Source organism: Pseudomyrmex gracilis, unplaced genomic scaffold (genome assembly GCF_002006095.1).
Source record: "Pseudomyrmex gracilis isolate BER0280 unplaced genomic scaffold, ASM200609v1 scaffold_80, whole genome shotgun sequence".
Classification (NCBI taxonomy): Eukaryota; Metazoa; Arthropoda; class Insecta; order Hymenoptera; family Formicidae; genus Pseudomyrmex; species Pseudomyrmex gracilis.
Genome location: NW_018020664.1, coordinates 235,809 through 259,476, shown reverse-complemented (window position 1 = coordinate 259,476; position 23,668 = coordinate 235,809). Strand labels below are relative to the sequence as shown.

At 36.3% G+C, this 23,668-nt stretch overlaps 4 protein-coding genes across 12 annotated transcripts in view; 2 read left to right on the top strand and 2 right to left on the bottom strand.

Annotated features, from left to right (window-relative positions):
• The window catches only part of LOC109855081 (C-terminal-binding protein), a 25,050-nt gene extending 15,635 nt beyond the window's left edge, over positions 1–9,415 (bottom strand). For 4 of the 6 annotated variants that reach the window (XM_020428913.1, XM_020428918.1, XM_020428919.1 and 1 more), the window contains exon 1: positions 9,223–9,415. The gene's annotated coding sequence lies outside the window, so the exon portion shown is untranslated. Of the gene's footprint in view, positions 1–8,191; positions 8,504–8,543; positions 9,045–9,222 lie in introns of those variants that run through there. The other 2 variants (XM_020428916.1, XM_020428915.1) reach the window with 2 other exon arrangements.
• Positions 9,416–10,542: 1,127 nt separating this feature from the next.
• Positions 10,543–13,556, top strand: LOC109855083 (macrophage erythroblast attacher). The gene is made up of 5 exons (XM_020428921.1): positions 10,543–10,998; positions 11,159–11,570; positions 11,712–12,024; positions 12,104–12,413; positions 12,527–13,556. Exons 1-5 carry the CDS (start codon positions 10,960–10,962, stop codon positions 12,626–12,628), a joined length of 1,176 nt encoding a protein of 391 aa, XP_020284510.1. The 5' UTR covers positions 10,543–10,959; the 3' UTR covers positions 12,629–13,556.
• A 1,112-nt stretch (positions 13,557–14,668) lies between these two features.
• On the bottom strand, positions 14,669–20,325 carry LOC109855096 (equilibrative nucleoside transporter 1). 4 transcript variants are annotated; one of them, XM_020428939.1, is made up of 11 exons: positions 19,894–20,325; positions 19,233–19,457; positions 18,648–18,768; positions 18,484–18,565; positions 18,261–18,400; positions 17,924–18,069; positions 17,653–17,738; positions 17,429–17,575; positions 17,012–17,317; positions 16,688–16,890; positions 14,669–16,471 (listed from the first exon to the last, which is right to left on the bottom strand). In XM_020428939.1, the coding sequence occupies exons 2-11, from the start codon at positions 19,327–19,329 to the stop codon at positions 16,345–16,347; spliced, it is 1,455 nt and encodes a 484-aa protein (XP_020284528.1). In that variant the 5' UTR covers positions 19,330–19,457; positions 19,894–20,325; the 3' UTR covers positions 14,669–16,344. The 4 variants fall into 4 exon arrangements, with proteins under 4 accessions (XP_020284528.1, XP_020284529.1, XP_020284530.1 ...); XM_020428940.1 differs by having other exon boundaries at positions 20,187–20,325; XM_020428941.1 differs by lacking the exon at positions 19,894–20,325 and adding an exon at positions 19,726–19,869.
• An 89-nt stretch (positions 20,326–20,414) lies between these two features.
• Positions 20,415–23,639, top strand: LOC109855095 (probable dolichyl pyrophosphate Glc1Man9GlcNAc2 alpha-1,3-glucosyltransferase). The gene is made up of 9 exons (XM_020428938.1): positions 20,415–20,474; positions 20,576–20,837; positions 20,943–21,215; positions 21,358–21,526; positions 21,634–21,843; positions 21,946–22,185; positions 22,287–22,432; positions 22,549–22,608; positions 23,153–23,639. The coding sequence occupies exons 2-9, from the start codon at positions 20,683–20,685 to the stop codon at positions 23,490–23,492; spliced, it is 1,593 nt and encodes a 530-aa protein (XP_020284527.1). The 5' UTR covers positions 20,415–20,474; positions 20,576–20,682; the 3' UTR covers positions 23,493–23,639.
• Positions 23,640–23,668: the final 29 nt, after the last annotated feature.

Here is a 23,668-nt window from a genome sequence, read left to right as displayed (position 1 = left end):
CCCACCCCACTCCGTGCACTTCACCTTCGAGATGACTGCATCGCGCGCAATGATGACGACGATGATGACGTCCGATTACGGGAGAGGAAACAGACGACAGCCATCTGTAAGCCGATACATATATATATATATATACATATCTATATACATATATATACATATATATATATATATGCCGGAATGTGATTTCTGCGTGTCAAACTTCTCTGACGACATATCTCGGGATCTCAATATCTCATACAATTTTATTAGTCTCTGAACGAGATACTTGAAGGAGACGCGACACGGAAAATAAAACTACTTTGATAAGGAGATAAATCTCTAGAAAAAACAAATTAAGAACAAGATGTTATTATTTCATACATGTACGATTTTCGCGAAAGTTCTTCGACAAACAAGAGTTTGAATTACGGATGAAAAATGTGAAGCGTGATTAAAGCATAAGTTTTTGAACTTTCTTTGAATGACTCGCGCTGTTATTTCAGCATTCTTCGCGAATGAAGAAAGTTATTCGCTTTTATTCTACTGATACTGCTGATCATTAGTTTTAAAATTAAACGTACGATATAGAATTTGACTGAAAACGGTACGAAATATGAATAGATTTATTATATATATTTTTTTTTTTTTTTGCAACGATGAAAACTGTTGCGTCATTCTCTCGCAACATAAGATTCTTCGCACAAAGAATTCTCTTTCTCTTTCTCTCTCTATTTCTCTTTCTCTCAGACGCGGATAACGCGCGATTTAACAAAATGTTATTTAATGTAGTTAGATCACGGTGTAAAAAAAAAAAAAAGAAAGAAATTATGAGCACATCTCTCGGCGTTTGGCAATTTAAATCGAATAATGTGTATGAAGTTATTTCTACATGGCGCGGAATGTGCGAGCGGCACTGAACTTTATCGGAACTCTCGAGCTATTTATTCGCTCAACATAATTGTTGCGTGTTTTGTGTTAGTTGGCAATTTAGTTGCTACCTGTTCGACACGACTACTACTTCAAATCGCCTCAGAAGAGATATATATGTATATATATACAGGATGTCCCAGAATAGCCGTACAATCTCTCGTAGGCAGATAGAAGGAATAAAACTGAGTCGAAAAGTCTTGAACCATTTTTTTCTATTATTTATAATAAAGGAGTAATTATTGAGTAAATCAGGCCAATCAGCGCCGATCTTTAGCCAGGCGCACGTCAGTGAGCGCTCACAAACACCAGGCGCGCGGCTCACTGACGTGCGCGTGACTAAAGGTCTGCGCTGATTGGCCCGCTTTACTCAATAATTACTCCTTTATTATAAATAATAGAAAAAAATGGTTCAAGACTTTTCGACTCAGTTTTATTCCTTCTATCTGCCTACGAGAGATTGTACGGCTATTCTGGGACACCCTGTATATTCAAAGAGATGCAAACTTTAACAAATGTAATTTTTCTTTTTGTATAAAATTGCGATAATTTTTATTTACGCGTTTTAACATATTGAAGAAAACAAATACCAAGAAAACGTCGGAAGAATTTTTTCTATCGCTTTTGCGAAAAAAGTAAAATTTCTGCGAAGTTGGTAACTTTTTCAGCGACCTTCTTTATTGAAGAAAGCGCTCGCGAGCGCTTCGTCAGAAACAAACGCTTGTTTTCTTTTCCTTTGCACGCAGAGACGTGTAGCGCGCGTGACTATACAATCGATTTCCCATAATCACGATTACGCGTAGACGATTATACGCTTTTGCTGTTCTGTCGTTAATTAATATGACACACCGGCGAGTGTATTTTCTCCCGTTTTTCCGTGTAACTTCAAAACAAAACAAAACAAAAAATTGTTGCCTCATAACTTCCAAAGAATACTTTTCATGTTATTCTTCTAAACTCGTTTACAATTCGTTCTCGTGAGATCGTTTTACTCGACGAGAAAAATCAACTGATTTTAGCTTTAATTATACGAACGCACACACGCACGCACATACACACGCAATCGGAACATTGTTTCCATTGTATCGAAACTGCTACGAGAAGAGAGTTGTCGGACGGAAAGAAAAAACGGTCGAGTTTCCGGCGAAGAATATGGCACCGATGATCGAACAATCCGCGTACAAAAGTCGTTTGAATACACAGCCGTGTGGAAATGGTGGCTCGTCGAATTGAGAGGCGGCACGGAGAAAGGGAGACAACAAATTGAAGGGAAGAGAGAGGAAGTGAGAGAGAGAGAGAGAGAGAGAGAAAGAGAAAAGGGGGGAGAAACTCTCCACGTTGTAACAGGTGCTCCCACTCCTCTTCTCTGCATCTAGCCGACTTGTCCGGGCGCCATGTCTCTCTCTCTCTCTTTATCCCTCCGTTCCTTCGCTTGTTCTTTCTCTTTCTGTATATCTTATAACACTTCCTGTCCCCCTTCCTCTATCCCTCTCTCCCTCCCTCCCCCAGGCTGTCTCTCCTTTTCGACGCGCTACTTAGCCTCTTTTACGTAAGCTAGCAAACTGACCTGGCCCAACTATTCGACCGTACTACTATACTATACGACGTGTGCGATCCTAACCTTCTGTCTGTTTTTTTTTCTTTCCCTCTCTTGCACACACGCGTCTTTCCGTTTTAAGCGAGTGTTTTCACTCGCGGAGATTTTCGGCGCCAATTTCCAACCGGTCTCGCTAAGTGGCAATGTTTTTTTTTTTTTTTTTCGGCTATATATATATATATATATATAATACACGGTGTTACAGATAAACGATACTCTCATCTTACTCCGACGTCAAATTTTTACAAGTTATTCGCCTCGTATTTTCGAAGAAAAATTACCCCGAGTACATGGATGCTGCGCGATCTCCTCAAAGTATCCCATTAAACTCCGACGGCGTCATTTACCGGCTTCGACGTTTTTGTTTTAACTCCGCGCTCGACTTGGCTTCATAAGATTTTAAATTTGCTGTAACTCAAGTTCGCGCGCTTAAGCACGTCCTTGTATCTCTCTCTCTCTCTCTTTCTCTCTTTTTTTCACTTTTTACCTTCGCATTTTAATGAAATACAAACACGTAATCAATGCCGGCTATTATTCATTCGCATAATATCTAATCTAGAAAGCTTGCGTTCTCGCTCTATCCAACTGTCGTGCTTTCTCCTCTCGTATTTTCATATCGATTCGCGCTCGAACAAGATATACATATGATTAATCGCTTTCCTCTTCCCACACATACATCTTGATTAGCTAGGCTAAAGAATAGTCTGTTAGACGCGGGATCATTGAGGCTGAGGTTACAAGACGGTTAGTTCGCTCAGGTTGTATCGGAATAGTTTGACCGAAGGATTCTCGTATTGCGCGTACTGGTCACCGAGGACAATCGATGTAACCGGCAGCCGGGCCTCTATCTCTCTCTTTCTCTCTCTCTCTCTCTCGCCGCCGTTTCATCGCCGCCGCTGCCGCCACCGCCACCGCCACCGCCGCCGCCGTCGCACTTGTACGGATCCCGTAAGCGTGCGGCTGGACGCGAAGTGTAACGATGCTCCGAGATCGATAATAACTGCCGCACCACGCCGCGCGGCGGGGTTTGGTTCTTCTACCCGACTAACGCTCTCACGCTCTCACACTCGCGAGACAGAGACATTTTTTTCATCCCTCCCCCAACCCACCCGCTCGCCCGCTCTCCCTTTGACCCGCGCGTTTCCCTTCCTCTCGCCGATTCCACCCGTCTTTCCCTCCTTTTTTCCGATTCGACCTCGCGCGTTGTAATTGCTCGGTCAAAAATAACGGCAGACGAAACAGGAGAACGCGAATTAACAAATCTTTTGTTCGAGAGCGAGAGCGAGAGCGAGAGCGAGAGCGAGAGAGAGAGAGAGAGAGAGAGAGAGAGAGAGAGAGAGAGAGAGAGAGAGAGAGAGAGAGCGGCGCGATGATATCATGTATCGTTAATTCAAAGCAATCTCGCGAGAGATACTCGTTGAATAATGTTTGAACTGTCGGTCGGAACTGTGTGTTGAAATTCGCAAGTTGAAGCAAGTTCGACCCGGATGAGTAATATGTAATGGATCCAAGAGTCGAGAAACCGATGCTGTGTAATTTGAATGAGTTGCATTTTCGAGGTCCTACACACAGGATGGTGGCACGATACACGGAGACTTGTCGTTAGCAAAGACCGTTATATACTGAATATACACCGTGCTCTCGATGAAATTATGTTTTTTTTTTATCTCTGATCTGGACTCGCGATTGATCTTTTCTTATCTGGCCGTTTACGCAAAGCGAGCGAAATAGATGCGTCTCGAGATCTCGCTCCACGTGTGACGCGAATTATTCGATTGCTATCACGTTCCAAGACACAATTCATCTATTTTACATATAATAATAATAATAATAATAATAATAATAATAATAATAATAATAATTTACAAAAAACATTTCAACGCAAAAATTATATTTTATCTCAACACCAGTGCAATTAATTAAATTATTTCGTCATTTGTTGTCGAGACGGTAAAGTGGTAAATAGTTTTTATGCGGGCGCGCGTGTGAGAAAGAGGAAAAAGACGAGGGGGAAGGAAAGAGAGACCGTAGTATAATTGCGCGAATAACAGTGTTAGTTTCTCTCCTCATATGTATGTGTGTGTGTGTTTCACGTGTGCGTGAACGTTCACTAAATCTTCACGAGTTTCGTGACGCTTTCGGATTAAGCGAACCCGATATTCGACCTCGTTACACAGCGAGCAAACTCGAGCTCGAAGACGACTTTGTGTTGCGCGTTATATGAGTTGTCGAACCGGCGTTATTTCGAAAAGCCGCCGTATCCAGATACACACAACTCGTGTCGAAACGATGTTTCCGTTGTTAGAAGTCGCTTCCGCGACTGTTTCATTAAAATACTAAATCGAGAAACTTTTTTTTATTTGAGAAACAAAAAATTTTTTTTCGATTCGACGAACGCACGTAAACGCACGCGTTATCTGGTGTTTTGCAAAATCATTTCACATGATATTGTACGTTGTAAGTAGAAAACAAAACCTAAAATTCGCACAAACAAAAGCTGAGAGATTTAAACTCAACTCAAAGTCGCGTATTTCAGCGCGAACTTGAGCAAATAATAAATTGGTTTTGAGAGAAAAGCACGAAATGTGTGTACGTATCAGATAAGTATGACCAAGTTGACGAGTTATCGGTGGGGAAAGACGGCAAAATATTTTCGAGAGAAAAACAACGGAGATGCCACTTTGCGCGGTTGTGTGCGCTATCGCGTTCCAAAGTTAATTCGCAATTACGGTGATAAACGTCTCTGCCTTCGTACCGTCGCTCGTAATAAACTCATCGTTTGTAAAAGATTTTAGCGCGTACACTTCGACGTATATTGCACGCAATATGTTGCGTGAAAAAATTTTCAAATTATTATCAATTACTTTTGCTTACTTCGAAAACAAATTAATTAAGAGCAAATTGATCTTGTGTAACTATGTGTGTTATCTGAACTGATGAAGTATTTTTTGTAATTTCGAAATAAAAAAAAGAAAAAAAAAACCAGAATCGCGAGTCTGACCTTGGATCTCTCGAAGAGCAAATTTTACAGAAACGAAAGCTTTCTCGCGAGGAAAAAAAAATTCTTCGCGATATGTTATTCGAAGTTGTCGGCAAACGAGGCATTTAAACGAGCTCTCGTTTCTGGCCTTACGTAATTTGCTGAACGTTTGCTTGCAGAGAGCAAGCAGCGACACGGACGGTCGGTCGGTAGTTGCTTATTCAGCGACGCTGTGACCCGTATTCCTCCGTCATGATATATTTTGGTTTTTTATCTTGGGTTTTTTTTTTTTTTTTTTTTTTTATTGTGGCGGAAATCGTCACCTGCGAGACAGTAAAACACGCGCGCGCGTTTAAGAACGTTTGCTTGCAGAGAGCAAGCAGCGACACGGACGGTCGGTCGGTAGTTGCTTATTCAGCGACGCTGTGACCCGTATTCCTCCGTCATGATANTTTTTTTTTTTTTTTTTTTACTAGAGACACTTGCCGCACGAGACGAGAAAAAAAAAGCTCGCGAAGAAAACATATACTGCACGTACGTACGTGAAATGCGCAACTTGATTTTGCCACAGAATTTTATCACAGAAAGATGAATGATGTAATTTTCTAATATAGAAAAATAAAGAAAAAGAAAAAGAAAAAACAGTTGAACGCTGAACACGATTTGCTCTTTGCTTGGCATCTAACGCACGTAACAAGAAACACAAACAATCATATTATTAGTTCGCTCGAGTCTTGCGAGTCAAAAAGAAAGAAAGCAGAATTGTATGAATAAGTAATCAAGGTAGTTCAATATTTGTTGGGAAGAGATAATGCAATGCTTGGATGCTCCGTGTCAAACGTACCCGTGTATTCTCTTTAAAGCTTATCGTGTGTGTACTCACATACACGAGCCTCATGTAACATACATTTCGAGAGAGAGAGAAAGAGAGAGAGAGAGAGAGAGGAGGGGAAGAGGGAGAGAGAGAAAGAAAGATAGAGAGAACAAGCTTTGGTTTCGGTCGTTCTAATTACTTTGCACTTGCTCTCTTTATTGAAACTTTCTATCCGCAAACTGATCTCGCACTGATTGATTGCGAAAGAGTGTATTATGAAGTAAACATTTGACATTCTCGAACTTTTTTATAAATTTATTATGCGCAGATAAAATGTAGCACATAAAATTGATAAAATTTATCTATATATCAATTAAATATAAATAAATATACATAAATACAAAACTTAAAAAAAAAAAAAAACATTACGTAAAATTCCGAAATAAAATTAAGATAAAATAGTAATAAACAATAAATTAGTAAGAGAAAGTATAATAATCGCTTTTTAATTGCCAGAGTCTCTGATCTCCAATTTTTAAATGTTCTCAAACGCGAGTTCAATTTTATGAGATAGATTCTTTTTTCGTTTTCATCATTGACGCAATACACGTGTCAAGTGCTATTTTGGCGAAACACTATTGGCGACCAAATTATGGTATAATAACATCGACGCCGCAGTGTCATAGTTGAAGAAGGGGAATGGTGGAAAGCCGCACGACGTTTAAGGGTGGCACGAATGCCATAAATTACTTATTGTGCCAAGCACGACCGCCATTTGGACGCTTCTAGAATACCATTCATTCGTATCTCTCTCTTTCTCCGTTCTCCTTTATTCTTCTTTCCCTCCTTCCATACTCCCATTCCTATTTATTTGCTTGCGACTTATACTTTTAACGTAACACGTTCTCTCTTTATCTCTCAAAAGAGATGTCGCGAAATTTAATTTATATTAATATGCATCATCTTTGTTTACATATGAAATTATAATTAACATTAATTGTCCAAAAGTATAAACAGGAAAATGTATGTACGTAATATGAAAACATTTGATATTCTCATTTTGAATGAGGCGTTACACTTGGTAAAGAACTCCACTTTCTCTTCCATTGATTTACGCGTGTATCACTTTATGTAATGAATGCCTTTTAAAAATACTTTGAACTCCTCGCGTGTGATTAATTCACGACACGTCACCACGCTCGGTAACTTTTTACAAGTGTAATAAGAACCTTTTCAGATAACTTAATTTTTTTCTTCTTTCGTACAGATTTATTTTAACGTAAAAACCGATAAAAAGCATTTTTGTTTACTTATCTAGTTGTGTGTTTATTATACGTAGTTTTTTTTTTTTTTTTTTTTTCAAAACCGACTTTGAAACTTCGCGGAGTTGTTATTCTTGTGTGATTATAAATTGCCATCAACACTCTTAACACAATCAGCTGTACGCATCTGCAGTGAGAAAGTTTCACAAGACAACGTCGTCAAAAGGATTACTCGGCAATATTCGCGGATCGGAATTGTGCAATAACGCACAGTTTTTTTTATCGAATATAAATTTTTTTGATTGAATATATTTCTAAGTATAATGACGAATCTCTTTGCGTGCGAATGATTATATTTAAGTGTTGCCGTCTGATACAACAAATCATTCTCATGCGATAAACAAACGTAATAGATTGCTAGATTGATCGTTTTTTTTTTTTATATATATATACACGATGTAACTCAGTGTCAATTGTTATCTCGTTAACCGACAAAACAATCGCTCGTACGACGACGTCAAGATTTGTTCGAAAAACACTTTTGCAAACAAACATATCATATTTTGATAAATTTCATAAGCGCGCCGTGCACGTCCTCCTCGTTTGACATAAAATAATAATAAATTTACTTGTTACTCATTTTGATGTATCTCTTTCCATTTAATTGCAATGACATCTGTGTCAAGCACGTGAAGATGTCAAGAAGATGTGGAAGCAACTCTGACGTGAGTCACGAATATCCAGATACCCCACACTCAGCATAGTCGCGATCGTAGGAACACGAACGTAGCGGCAAAGTGTAGAGCAGAAGTGAAGGCAGGCGCAGTCGACAGAAGAAGGAAAGGAAGGGGAAGCAATAATCGGGCCACAGTTCGGCTGAGCGCGCGCGAGCAAAAAGAAAGGTGGTATTCGTTCCCTCGGACGCGCGCGCTTCTTTCTCGGCGTCTACATGTATTATATACTCGGGTCTTATCATAATACCTCATTTTCATAGTACGCACGCACGCACGCACGTAAAACTCGTGACACATCCCCACGGAATTTGCTTGAAACTATTCCAACATTTTCTCTCGCATCGAATAACAATAACAAATGATTTTTTACTTGGAAAAGAATTTTGCTTTCAAACACATTTTGCGAAGAATGTTGCGGAATATTCTTCGAGATATCGCACTATCACGCATGTTTTGCTCTCGATGTTTGTAAACTCGAGAATTCGTAATTACTATGCCGTATTGGTCATTAATTAAAATGTGTAAACAAAATGCGCTCCACTTTTTTATTATTTATGTTCGCGCGACTCGCGCACAGTGTCTCTGCGAGAATCAGATGACGAAAACGTAAAAATCGCATTCGAAGAAGAGACACAGATCGCGGTAAGAGACATCGGGCGATGATGTGAGGAAACAAACCGCGAGAGACCACACCGTGTATCCCTACCGGCGCGGCACAAAGAGTGCACGCAACGCACGCACACGCACGCGGCCACGTTTACGCACACGCGGAGAAGAAGCGAAATTCTCGGGGGCCGCGTGCATGCAACACACTGACGCCGCTCCGAGAAAACCTCGCGTAACGTCCTCGCGTATACGCGCCACTGCCTGGTTGGCGCGCGCGCGCGCGCATACAGGAAGAAGCCATGATCGCACATCGTACTAACCTGTCGGAGGCGACTCTCCCCTTGGTATCCCGCTTAGCGTCGTAACACTCGATGTTGTCCGCAAACCGAGTTCACTGCGCGACCACACTACGATCACCAGCTAATCACACTCTGTGTTCGTCTCTCTCTCTCTCTCTCTTTCTTGCTCGCTCGATTCTATCTTTCTCTCTCGCGTTGTCTTTCTCTTTCTCTCCTTTTCTCTCTCTATCTCTTTCTCTCTCTCTTCCTGAAGCGTCTTGTCCTTTTCTTTCTCTCTTCCGCGCTCACGCGCTATCCTCCTTCCTCGTTCTTCCTTTGTCCGATTTTACGCGATTTTCCTGCGGTCTTTCACAGATAGATTCTCTCGTTATGAATTCTGTGCAACGGCGCGCGGCGGTTGCGGCGGCGTCCGTCTACCGGGTGAGCGCCGCACTTCGGCACACAGTGTACGGTAAAATTGCGCGGATATCCTGGCCACCGGGCGCACCGAGGGCCCCGAACGGCCGGTACGTACGTGTAGATAGCACACGATTCGCGGATCACGCGAGTGCAGTTTTCGCGTTTTGACTCACCACTTTTAACTCGACTCGTAAATTAAACGCATAGACAGTTGCCACAATGCTCTGAACTCTTCTCCCTTCTTGGAGGAAAATGGCGGCCCCCGGCTGCCCAACAACTCGCGCGCGCCGTCAGCGGTCCGAGCGCAGTCGAACGCGTCCGAGCGCAGCCGAGCGCCATTGGCCGACAATGCGACGCGCTCGATTCGCCGAACGACTCGCGAATAATAACGGCATACGGTCGCCGCGTGGCGCTGATTGCTCGAATCGCTCGTACGGCGCGAAACACAAATTTACATGCGATATACAATGCGCCCAAATCGTTCCGCAAACCGCCGGAGGTCAGAAGAAATCTTTTCTGGGGGAGTGAGAGGAGAGAGAATTCGCCTTTCACACGCGCCGCGTTGTTTCTCGTTCCAGCGGTCGCTTTACCAGCGACGCTGATTACCGATCGCTGAAACAAAAAGCGAATCACCGTATAAACACATGTTAACATTTTAATATCTTCAGATTTATTGTTTGTTAAACATTTTCAACAATCTAAATATCGTTCTCAGACATGCGTGTAGCGAAAAATAAAGTCACATTTGCGCGCGGTTTATTTTGACAACGCCGTGTCGCAAACATGCTTTTTCTTTTGAGAAATCGGAGTATATGCACGTTTAAAATAAACAAAATAAAAAAACTTTATTTCTTTATTTCTCTTAATTATTTCTGTATGTTTCACTCTCTCTCTTCTTATTTTTTATTATAACTTACTAATCGTTCTTTTCTAAATTTTCAGAAAATTAAAGGACATCTCTCTCGTATTACGCTCGTATGTGTGCAGCTCATTAAACAGGGACTTGTATATTTGTTTAGAATTGATTTTGAATTACACACTATTGTCAACGATGGTGCCATCTACGTTACTCCGGCAAGACTAAACACCTTGAAAATCATGCATAAACAAACTGATATGACTGAAAAGTGAACCAGAGTGAATAAAAAGTAATGTGCCTCACAAAACGTCGCGTGAATTCTCTTTGAACTTTGTTATCATTGCTTTTTTCTATTCACGCTTCATGTTTTAAAACACATAAATGGCATATTACTGCGCAATAATTAAATTGACGTAAATATCAGCGGTCTCGCGTTGTATCCTACGTCGTTGTCTCTGTACGCTCATCATCGTAAATCTCGTCCATTTAACCAAATCATCATGACAGATGTGAAGAGCCTTGAACACCCTACGCTAAAGGTAAATATCCATTTTTTTCTCTTTGTATAGTTCTCTTTTGTCATTTTCCAGCGCAGAGAAAAGAGAGAGAGAGAGAGAGAGAGAGAAGGATGAGAAACTTATCACGATCGATTTTTATGTGCTTGATATGATTTGCATTTCCCAATAATTCACTTTTCAGGTACCATATGAACTTTTAAACAAAAAATTTCGCTCCACACAAAAAACCTTGGACCGAGAAGTTTCTTATGTTCAAGCAGTATCTAATGAACTTGAAAAAAGTCTGAAAACTGACGAGTCTTATGTAGAAACTGGAGAAATAAGCAAACTGCTTGGTGGTGTGGTCGCCAGGCTTCAAGTTTTAAAACGTAAAGCTCAGGAATCCATTGCGGAAGAGTTACAAGCCGGGATGGTGTGCAAAAGAAGATTGGATCATTTAAAGGAACACGCAAACTCTTCTCCAAGTGCTGTTAATCAGTGGAGAAGACAGAGATTAGATAGAATGCTAGTAGACTATTTCCTACGCAAAGGATATTATAAAACAGCGACCAAGTTAGCAGATAGCAGTGAACTCAGAGATTTAACAAATATCGGTATTTTGTTTGATATAATATTTATAAAATCTTTCTTTTACATAAATATCTTTTTGCAATATCTTATAATATTTTCTATACATATAAAAATTTTATATATTTTGTAAATATATATTATAAATCTATTGACATTTGTTTTAGATGTTTTTATGGTATCAAGAGAGGTAGAGAAATCTTTGGCTAATCATGAAACTTCAAGATGTATTGGTTGGTGCCACGACAATCGCTCTAAGTTGAGAAAACTCGGTAGCACAATGGAATTTAATTTACGTGTACAGGAATTTATTGAACTAGTGCGATCCGACAGACGGCTCGATGCTGTGAAACATGCTCGAAAATATTTTTCCAACTACGATGACTATCAATTGCAGGAGATTCAGTGTTGCATGGGCCAGTTAGCCTTTCCAGCACACGCGTATTTAAGTCCTTATAAAGATCTCCTGGATGAAAATAGGTTTGTAAATTATTATTTATTTATTTATAAATTTACTATTTTTGCGAACATGTGTTCTAATTATATTGATTGCTCGCAGGTGGGACAAGCTGATTGAAACGTTTCGCCATGAAAATTACAGATTATTTCAATTGGCTAGCCAGAGCGTATTTACGGTGACTTTACAAGCTGGATTATCGGCTCTCAAGACTCCTCGATGTTATAGCGCAAGTATTGAGGGTCGAAATCCTAATTGTCCAGTTTGTAATGAAGCATTGAACAAACTAGCCGCACCGCTGCCGTTTGCTCATTGTTCGCAGTCACGGCTCTTTTGTAGCATAAGCGGAAAACCACTAAATGAACATAATCAGCCGATGATGATGCCTAACGGATATGTATATGGCGAGGAAGTAAGCAAATCCATTAATTACATAAAATATAGTGGTCCTCGTACTACGAGTACGGAATAATAAAGTAATTTATTCAATTATTCAATTATTTTCATTTTTTTTTTTTGTTACAGGCGTTAGACAAAATGGCTCAAGAAAACAACGGCACAGTGATCTGCCCAAAGACCAAAGAAGTATTTCCGTATAAAAAAATTGAGAAGGTTTACGTTATGTAAACTTTTATACTGACGTAATATATATAAAGACGTTGTGCATCATTTTTCATAAAATCGGTTCCGCGAGAGGGTGAAATCTCGGAAAAAAGAGATTTTACCTCTTGCGAAACCGAACTCATGAAGATTGGTGTACTATATGTGCTAAATATGCTCACGATCTTCTCTCTATCTATTCTAAATCTCTCTGTTACTTAATAATACTTGTATAATCTACTCGTATTAAGGGAACGAAATAACATCTATTTTAAAAGATCATCCCAATTACAACTTATTTATATATATAACCTCAATATATCTAATTGTAAATTTTAGAAAATCAAGTTTTTTTCAAGTTACTTAAGTTATAGTAGACCATTTTAAATGAAAGGGTAAATGTATGTAACCAGAATAAAACTTTTTCAATAAGAATTGTGTGTAAATATACATATATATATATAATTTTTTAATTTTTTTTTTAATACTTTGTACGTAAGTATTAAAAATTAAAACTGTGTAACAAAATATGGGAGCTCTTTAAATGTAAGCTTGAAGTATATATGTAAATTCTATAAATGGGTTAAATTTATAATTATTTTATTTAACAACTTTTCTACAATAAGCATATTATTGTGTGAACGATTTGAAAACAGTGTCTCTCTCTAAATCTACTTATTTATAAAGCTAGCAACAGACTCTGTGCGCGATTCGCGAACATTATTCGTGATTTCTTTGTTCGTATAAAATTTGTGAATAGTATGGAGGGAAAATTCGTCGATTTGCATATGTCAAATTGACGAATTGATGTTAAATACAAATATGAAAGTATGCACTTATAAATATAAGACTGCAGAAGTGACAGAAATTGCAGCTAGATAGACTTTTAACGAACGAGAGAAGTATTAAACAAGTTTTGCTATAACTTTTTTTTTTATTTCGAAAATATTAATATAGACAAGATTAAAAACACGTGTAATTCAGAGAAGTCTGCAATTACTTATAGACACCCTGTATTTTGTATGCATACTTGTGTGATATATTTATGCCCGTTCATTTTACATAGAAATGATAAAGCTCTTCGCACGAAAATAACAATTACTTAAATATTCGCGACCTTGTTTCAAGAGATGTATCATTTTTATGTAGAAATGTAAAATATGTGCGTTCAAACCGTGTATGTATATATATATATATACACACATACATATATATATATATATATACATGTATATATACACATATATATATATACGTATATATATATACATATATATATATATATATTGCATAAAAGATTTTATAACGAAGGTAGAGTTTTTATACAATCTAAACGGTGCGATATACGCAAAACAATTACATCGAATAAAAATGTACTCGTATGACTGAGAAAATCCATACAAAAATATTCCATTTTAAATCTATCGTGTCTTTTCTGTTCTCGAAATTCCATGAAGTTCCCACTCGAATTATTTATCGAATTTCTTCTAGTATTTTTATTGTCTGCACTGCTTTACACGGAGGAGAGATTGTCTTTGTAAGAATCCAAAATTTACAATGTATCTTTGCTTTTGTCACTTTAATGAGATAATGATCTAAGCAAAAAGTTCTATCTAAAACATATACTTTGTGATTCTGCGAAAAAAACATCTGCTTGTAATCTAAAAAAAAAAACACTGTATAACAAAGAGTCAAAATTCTCTCGAGAATGTTCCTTTTACTTCAAATGCGTTTATAATGTAACTGTTTACGTTCATCGATCATTAGTAGTTAAATCGAGAACCGATACAAGAGAGATGATGATTGATTACCCTTATAATCCATTAATTGAGATAATGAGATGAGAGTTATAGAGAGGTTTACAGTAGAGTAATTATAAAATGCATATGTGACGAGGAATATATATAGTGTGTACACAAGAGAACAATGAATCGTTTCTGCGAGAGAGAGGATGAAAGTTTTTCCTTCTACGCATAAAAGGAGAACTCTTTCTTTTCTCGGAATAATTCATTGCAGTCTTATGTATTAATAATTTATTTCAAGTATCATAAAAAAACACTTATAAAGTACTTATTACGGAAAGTTTATTTACTTGAACACATTTTGATAAAATTAAAAAACTAATATTTCAAATATCCACACTGTTATTTTCTAAAAATGCTAAATAAACAACCATAAAAACATTAATACACGATTTAGTAGTTAATTGCAAAACACATAAATATAAAGATTTGAGAAAAAGATTTTATATGTCAGATCCTCATCAAATTGTAAGAAAAAAAGGCCACTGTACTAGGTTTTTATTTTGTATTACTTTGCAATCAATCAATGTGTTGGCCTTAATTTTATTATAAACATTTCAATCGCATAGTTCGAGAACTGATAATAAATTTCAGTTTTATATGTATATATATAGTAAAGTATAATTATTTGTGTTTTAATTATACTTACTTAGTATTTGACCAGTATATTAAATTAAATTACAACCCAACTAGCTTTTGTTTGTTGCTTCTGTAGAAAAATGTAAATATGGCAACGTAAAGGCGTAAATATTATGTAGTCTATATAAAATTGTAACGTATAGAAATACTTATTTAAGAAGATATAATTTTTTTATCACGTCTTTAAGCACGTGAAAATATTAAAGAACCCAATGATATAATTCTGTATTTTAAACTTAATCAGTAAAGAAAACAAAATTCAGGAACAATTTAAATATATCAATCTCTAAATATACTTGTTTCATTAAATCTCTATCGAGACTTAATGGTCTCTGTTTGAACAATGTAAAAACTGGAGCGCCGTATAGTTCTTCTTTTTATAACTTTAAGGCTTATTGGTCCGGTATCATATAGGGGCATTAATAATAGAGAATTAGTTTTTCTAATCCTCGTAAAACCATGGATTTCAGTATTTTTTTCAGCACAGACTAGCGATGTAATACAATGTAATGTACTTTTCTCCAAGATGAAATATGAAACTTTTTCATGTAAACTTTTTGCGTCATTTAAATCTAAAAAAAAAGCAGAAAAAATAGTAAAATTACCGTTTAATTTATGTGAAAGTTTTCAAGTTTCTCAAGGAAAGTTACATCGCTCAGATCTGTTGTAAATCATCCTGTGGTATTAATGCACTTCACATGATCTTATGTATGTAACATATAACTTACGTTCGTAAAACTACTTTTACGTTCGTAATTAACTATTAACAGGGTGTGAAAACTCATCAATAAAAATGTTATGTCACACGCTTATGAAAAACACACCTCACTTCGAAAGGTTCTTATCTTAAATTAAAAGCTTGCTTCGCGTTATAATTAATTCTGTTATCTAAAGAGTTGTATAATTTTATATATATATATATATATATATGTATGAAGATTTAACTTATGTATAAGTAAACACTTTCCAAAACGTTACTCTTATTTGTGCTGAAACAGCTGTCGTTTCTTTCCTGAAATATCATTTGTTTTTTTTTTTTTTTTTTTTTCCGATTGTTACCTCGTCAAAAGACAAGAATAACTGTTGCATTTTTTGTTTGTCGTAATAGTTGTTTGTATGTAACTGTGAGAGACAAACACTCAGCGTTTAATGCGCGTTTAAAAAACATCTCAAGAACGTCTGAAATACATTTTCTTTTTTGTGGACACATTTTTGAGATTTTTTTTAAACAGTGCGTGTTATCTATGTCAATTTTTTTTCTAACTCCTGAGTAATTGCGAGCATTTCGAGACAAAATTATTTTCAAAACGTCACAGTGGCCACGACACTCGGCATCACCATTGAGAACAAAATTCCTGTGAAAATTCCTGTGATCAAGGAAGCCGCTCCGAACATACCGGCCGTCGATGCGTATTGCGAATCCACCATTCTGAATAAAGTATGTATTAAATGTGTATAAATTATAATCCACAATAAATTGTAATAATTTCCTCTCTCTTTTCATAGATTTTGTAATTTTTTTTTTTAAATTAATTGATGCAGAAGAAAAAAAATACTGCGTGGTAAAAGCCTTGTCTCACAAATTTATCTAGCAAACTATTTCGATTCAAATAAAATTTTATCAAAGTAAGTTTATATCACCTACCTTGGACAGTACATCATCGATAACGATGACAAGTAGCCACTACTAAAGCCCATTGTAATGGCAACGATCCAGAATATCCAATCATTATCTATATATACTGGCAATATTCTTTCCGTACGAGCTGGTTGATAATTGCATAATAAGAACAACGGTATGTAAGCGAGACGCAGAATTACAGGAATGATCAGATATTTCTTGCTGGGCTGTGTATAAAAAGATCAATAATAATTCTTACATATGGCCCAAATATGCAAAATGAGGTGTGTAGGATATCTTAAAATGTCAAATATTGTTATGTATATATAGTTATAAAAATTTACATACCCACTGAACCAGCGACGCAAGTGAACTTCCGAGCATGGCAGTAATGTTAAATGTCAGAAAGCACATAACACTGCTATAATGTTCGGATGTTATTATAAAATTTATATCTGAAGACTGTATGTCAGATTGAACGGCCGGGAAAAGTGCTAGAGTCACAAAAAAGATCAAAAATGTATTGAAACATTGCGGAAAACATCCTTTGAATACCGTCCAGTAGGGCGGTCTGTGATTTCCTCTTGAACTGTTTTCCAACTGTCTTTTCTTCATTTCTTTCTGATAAAGTAGTTCGTGATATCGATAAAACCTCTGCAATTTAACAGTAGAAAATGTTTTACATAAATAATTAATGTAGAGAAAAGTATACAACACAATATATGACAAAGTATATATAAATCTTTATATATATATATATCTTACATTAATCGGAAGTGCAAAATACGTATCAAAGCAAGCCAGAAGGATGAACAAAGCCGTGATGAAGTAATATATTGCAGCGGTGCGCGCGTTCGGTGACATTATTTGAGCAAGAAAATTTATTACAGCTGTAATAGTTCCACTAATATTCTGGAAATAATACACGACGAAAAATAACTAAATGTTTATACAATAAATCATTGAATTAAATCGATGTTATTATTTACCGAGCCCAAGATAACAGCGCCTGTGTATTTGCTGGGTAATTTTGCCGCCATACCAAACACTGAATTTTGATAAATTCCATTGGCAGCTAAATCATACAATTTTATATTCAATTGTGTAATCTCAAATAATCATGTACTTGATTTTATAAATAATTTAAAATAAATAATGACTAATAACATGAAAATAATTTTATAATAAAATAATAAATAACTTTTGAACTTATAGTTTATTTAGTAATAAAATCACATTTATATAGCACACATTACTCACTGTTTAATATAACTACGGATATCATAGTAACCCAGAAGAATACTCCGGGCCAACCAGAACTGTCGGTCATTGCCAAAACAACAGTAAAAACAAATACCAAGACCAACACGAAAATACTCCATACTATACGTGTTGTCAAGTTGCCTCTAAAAACAATTCATAAACACTTTTTCAGCAAGTTATATGTACTGTTATAAATTATTTTGTTATTATACTATATATTATTCAAATGGTCAGCAATCTGCTGTCAAACGTTGATGATACTACAGATACAAGTCACTTCACAATTTTATACATATATAAGCAAAGTTATAAATCGTATAGAAAACATACATACCCCAATTGCAAAAATATATTCAGCCAATTAAAAAACAAATTCGGAATTTGCGACGCAAATCCCAAATATGAAAGAAAATTTGTCGCATAATTTGTATCTATACCAGTGTAATCCTTAGATAATTTATAACTGACAAAATACTGTAAAAAAGTGTAACATGTATATATAACATATATACTGTTGTATATATTATATTATATTAAAGTATAAATTGTCTCCTTACATTTTTAGCTGTTATGAACATATTCCATGGCATCAAGGCACCAATTCCATGAAGTACCAGTATGCAAAATACTAAATTTAATCTAAAACACAAAACGCATATGTACGTGCAATGTAATCAAATTCAAATTGGCATTTGTAATTTTATATGAACGAACGCGCTACCTATCTCTAGGAGGATTTAATTCAAGATCGGCTTGATCCATTGTAACACCTTTAAAATTCAATTCGTCGTCCGGCCTACCTGTACCTTCCCATCCCGGTGAAAGACGTACAGGTTCTGATCCTAAAAAATTAGAGATTTATACGAAAACGATTTCTGTACTGTTTTACATTACGTATTGCTTGCAAGTATCAAGTTTCTCAGTATAAGTAAAAAATAATAAAAGTAACAAAATATATAATTTGTGAGATATATAATTCATACTACAATTATATCATATGTACACAACAAATATAATTATATAACATTACAACATATAAATCACATAAAAATGACAAATTATTAAAATTATATAGTATATAAAATGAGAACAAACATTAAAAATCACCTCACACAGTTACACTGCCAATATCAAGGATATTTCCATGGGACTTTTCTCTGAGGACTGGTTTGGGCAGGTATATATACTAAAGATAAAAGGAAGAAAAAGGAATTCCACACACATACACACGCACACAAGAAAGCTACTGGTCTTTCGTTGCCATGATAGCAGATACAGGAAGGGATATGCTTCAGTCTTATTTTACCTTTCACAGGCACTATGCGAGTTCCATTGGAATCCTTCAGCAGGGTCTGTTCTTCTGGCCCTACACCAAACTCTTTCTTTGTGTATGTGCCTGCCATGTTTGTGGTTTTCTGTTTTCTTTATACAAGATAAAAATCTCTGTCAAGTAATTACTCTTATTTTTGATAATTAATATAAATCCTCAGTTCATTTATCAATACAAAAATTTGTCCGTATTTGTGCTTTGCTGCAATTGTAAAAAATAAATATTAACACAATTAATATTGAAGTTCATTGTTGTAATTACTTTTACTTAAAAACTAATAATGAACTTCTTGTAACTTTATTAGTCATTTATCTAATAATAATGTCTCTCTAAATTAATAAAATCGAGAGTTCACGAGGAATGTGAAACTTAATTTTAATTCAATTTAAAAAATATATAACTTTTGGCGTTATTCTATATTAAATAAAACGTGTAATTTCTCAAATTACAAATCAAATTGCTGACATACACGAGTATAATTCAGATAAAGTCCTACTATGATAAATCGAAGAATCGGAATTTGTGGGAAAGTTGTTTTCGATAAGATAAGATAAGAGGTCAGAGGTAGGAGGTAGGTTAATTAAAGGACGTGTGCAACACAAAATATACAACTCGAAAAGAAACAAAAACTCCTAACCTTACAAACTTTCAATGATTCCTGTCTCTTTGCTTGACTTTTGAAGAGCAACTTATTTTTTTTTTTTTTTTTTTTCAAAACATTGTTACGGCGATCGACGTTAATGGAACGTCCAACGGGTGGTTCGTAGTGAGAAAAAAAATCACGTGCCAATGTCCATCAATCTCAACGTTCGCTTTTGACCGCTAAAAACTGGCGCGCCAAAAGAGAAATAAAAACCCACGTTTAACCGAGTCGAGCTAAATTCGAAAATTCGGGAAGCACTTCGAGACGTAACACACAATCGGCCGTACCATGTTTCTGTACCGCACGATATGTGTAAGGTTAGATTGCGCAAGATTGCAGAGGTTAGAAGTTCAGCAGGTCGACGAGCCGACAAACTCTCTGCGGCGGGGTTTTCGTCACCACCGTTACAGCTCTTCTAACTAGACAACTTCTAACTACACAATACACAAACTCAACTCGGTGAGTAAAAATGTTATCTTACCGTGTGATTATTGGTTCTGTTTCGTGCTATGTCAATTCGACGCGAGGTCGATTCGATATTTCGATAAGCCTGTTCTACAATACTGTCGTAAGCTGTAAGTCGTAAGAAATTGAGCAATCACAGACCAATTACAGAAAAATAGTTGATTGTGATTGGTCAATTTCTTACGACTTACAGCTTACGACTGTATTGTAGAACAGGCCATAATTGCAACGTGCCGGTGTAATCATTCTCGGGTTAAGTTAGGTTAGGTTTCTCTGTAATACGCTGATATTTGGTTATTTACTGGAACTGTGTGCAATATGACCGCCAAGAAGAAAAATAAATTAGAAAAAACGCAAAAAAAACAGGACATTGAAAAAGTTGTTCCTGAAACGTTTGTCTCTGCCATAGACGGTGTGCTTTGGCGAACTTTTCTTTTGGTTACTTGCATTAAGATATTCTTGATACCTGCTTAGTAAGTACAATCTTCTTAAAGTTCGTTTGCAAACTTTATCTTTGAGCAACATTTATGTATTTTAATCAGTATAATATTTTCTGAACGTGTTTTTTCTCCCTCAAGTTATTCCACAGATTTTGAAGTACATCGCAATTGGTTGGCTATTACACACAGTCTGCCTATAAAGGAATGGTACGTGAACGCTCACTCGCAATGGACTCTCGATTATCCACCTTTGTTCGCCTGGTTTGAGTATTGTCTCAGCCAGATAGCTGTGTTTTTTGATCCAGAGATGGTTAAAGTAGAAAATTTAAATTTTGCATCACCAGCCACTGTACACTTTCAAAGAGCTACTGTTATGTTTGCTGATCTGATGTTGGCATATGGAGTCAGAGAGCAAGTAGATTTTGTACTTAAACTTTTACAAATTGCTTCTAAGTAAAAATCTTCGGTGAAACAATTGCGAATTAAAGCAAAAATTACTTTTTTTCAAAACAAGTACATATTGTTTTGTGAACAAATATTTATTTTTTTGCAGAGCAAGTAAAACATTTTGCAAATCTGAGATCAGTTATCAAATTTTTCTGTTTCTGTCATTGTGCAACATAGGTCTGTTGATAGTTGACCACATACATTTTCAATATAACGGATTTTTGCTAGGCATTTTGTTGGTGTCAATGGCAAATGTTTCAAAGATTGATAAGGAGGTATATATTCTACAAAATATATTTTCGGAATTTATCTAAAAAAAATTACAATAAAAAGTACAAAAAGTTACAGTAAAAAGAATTACAATATATACGTGTGTTTCCAGATGTCTGTGTTGAAGGGCGCAATGTGGTTTGCAATTTTACTTAACTTAAAACATCTGTACTTGTATATAGCGCCAGCTTACATTGTGTGGCTGTTGAGATCGTATTGTCTGAACAGCGGCAAATTCTTCAAACGGTTATTTGCACTTGCATTTGTTGTTCTGATGGTATTGGTTGTATCTTTTGGTCCTTTTATAAATCAGTTACCGCAGGTAAAATATTTCTCCGAACTTCTAAAACGTATACAGTTGTACATAATGAAAACTAACATAACAGTTTGCAAATCTTGTATTTTTAAATCTTGTCTCTTTCAGGTCATGTCCCGTTTGTTTCCATTTAAAAGAGGATTGGTGCATTCTTACTGGGCGGCAAATTGTTGGGCTCTGTATATTGGTGTAGAAAAAATATTGACTGTATTATGGCGACGTTTAGGATGGTTAAAAGGTGCCAAATCCGCAGTAATGACAGGCGGTCTGGTACAGGAACAAAGTTTTCTTATATTGCCCACTCCAACTCCTGTTGTTACATTTGGTCTAATTTTTCTGGCAATTGTTGTAAGTTTTATATGACATTTATATAATAATTTTTATTTTTTTAAATATAAGTTTATATATTTTTTTTCTGTTATTATATATGTTGACTGAATATTTTGTAGCCTGCATTATGGTGCATACTTCGTAAAAAGTCGTACGCGAACTCGAAATGTTTCATCAGATGCATAGTGCTCTGTGCTTTGAGCTCGTTCATGTTTGGCTGGCACGTGCACGAGAAAGCGATATTAACTGCGATCATTCCTTTGTCGTAAGTAAAACTAAACTGCGTCCCATAGAGAATTTGTTTCCTGTTACTTTGTAATGTACATTCACATTTGAAGTCTCTTAAAACTGAGTGTGTAAAAATATATCAATTTTTTCTAGTGTCCTCGCAGCAATAGATGAGGAAGATGCACGAATATTCCTAATTTTAAGCAATGCTGGATTCACGGGTCTTATGCCACTACTCCATCCCTTTAACTTATTTCCATTACGATTACTGATGTTACTGGTACATGAGTTTTCGTCGTATTTGGTGTTGAGTAATTGTCACAACCATCTGTTGCGCTTACACGAAGCGCTGTATGTGATATCACTACCGTTGATTGTGTTATACGACGGATTCCACAAGTTCCTCTTTGGCGATAAACTGCCGTTTTTACCGTTAGCGTGTACCTCCATATATTGCGCGATTGGTGTAAGTTATTGCTGGATACTGTATTATTATTATTTTCTATCGAACAACGTCGATAAAAGCAAAGAGAAAGTAAAGAAATCTTGAACGTGCAAAAGATGAGAGTTCGAAAGATTTACACGATGACCAGGAAGTCAGCGTTATTCCAAAATCTGCTCAACAGACACATCCCAATGTGTTGTGTCATTTACATTTGAAGTCTTGAAACTGAGTGCGTGTGTACAAATATATCAATCTTTTCTAGTGTCCTCGCAGCAATAGATGAAGAATATTCCTAATTTTAAGCAATGCTAGATTCACCGGTCTTATGCCACTACTCCATCCCTTTAACTTATTTCCATTACGATTACTGATGTTATTGGTACATGAGTTTTCGTCGTATTTGGTATTTAACAATTGTCACAACCATCTGTTGCGCTTACACGAAGCGCTGTATGTCATATCACTACCGTTGATTATGTTATACGACGGATTGTCCCACAAGTTCCTCTTTGGCGATACACTGCCGTTCTTCCCGTTAGCGTATACCTCCATATACTGCGCGATTGGTGTAAGTTATTGCTGGATACTGTATTATTATTATTTTCTATTGAACAACGTCGATAAAGGCAAAGAGAAAGTAAAGAAATCTTGAACGTGCGAAAGATGCGAGTTCGAAAGATTTACACGATGACCAGGAAGTCGACGTTATTCCAAAATCTGCTCAACAGACACATCCCAATGTGTTGTGTATGTATATTTTTCTACATATAATTTACAAAATAAAAACAATACAAATTTTGATCAATGTCTGTACTTTCGTATTTATAT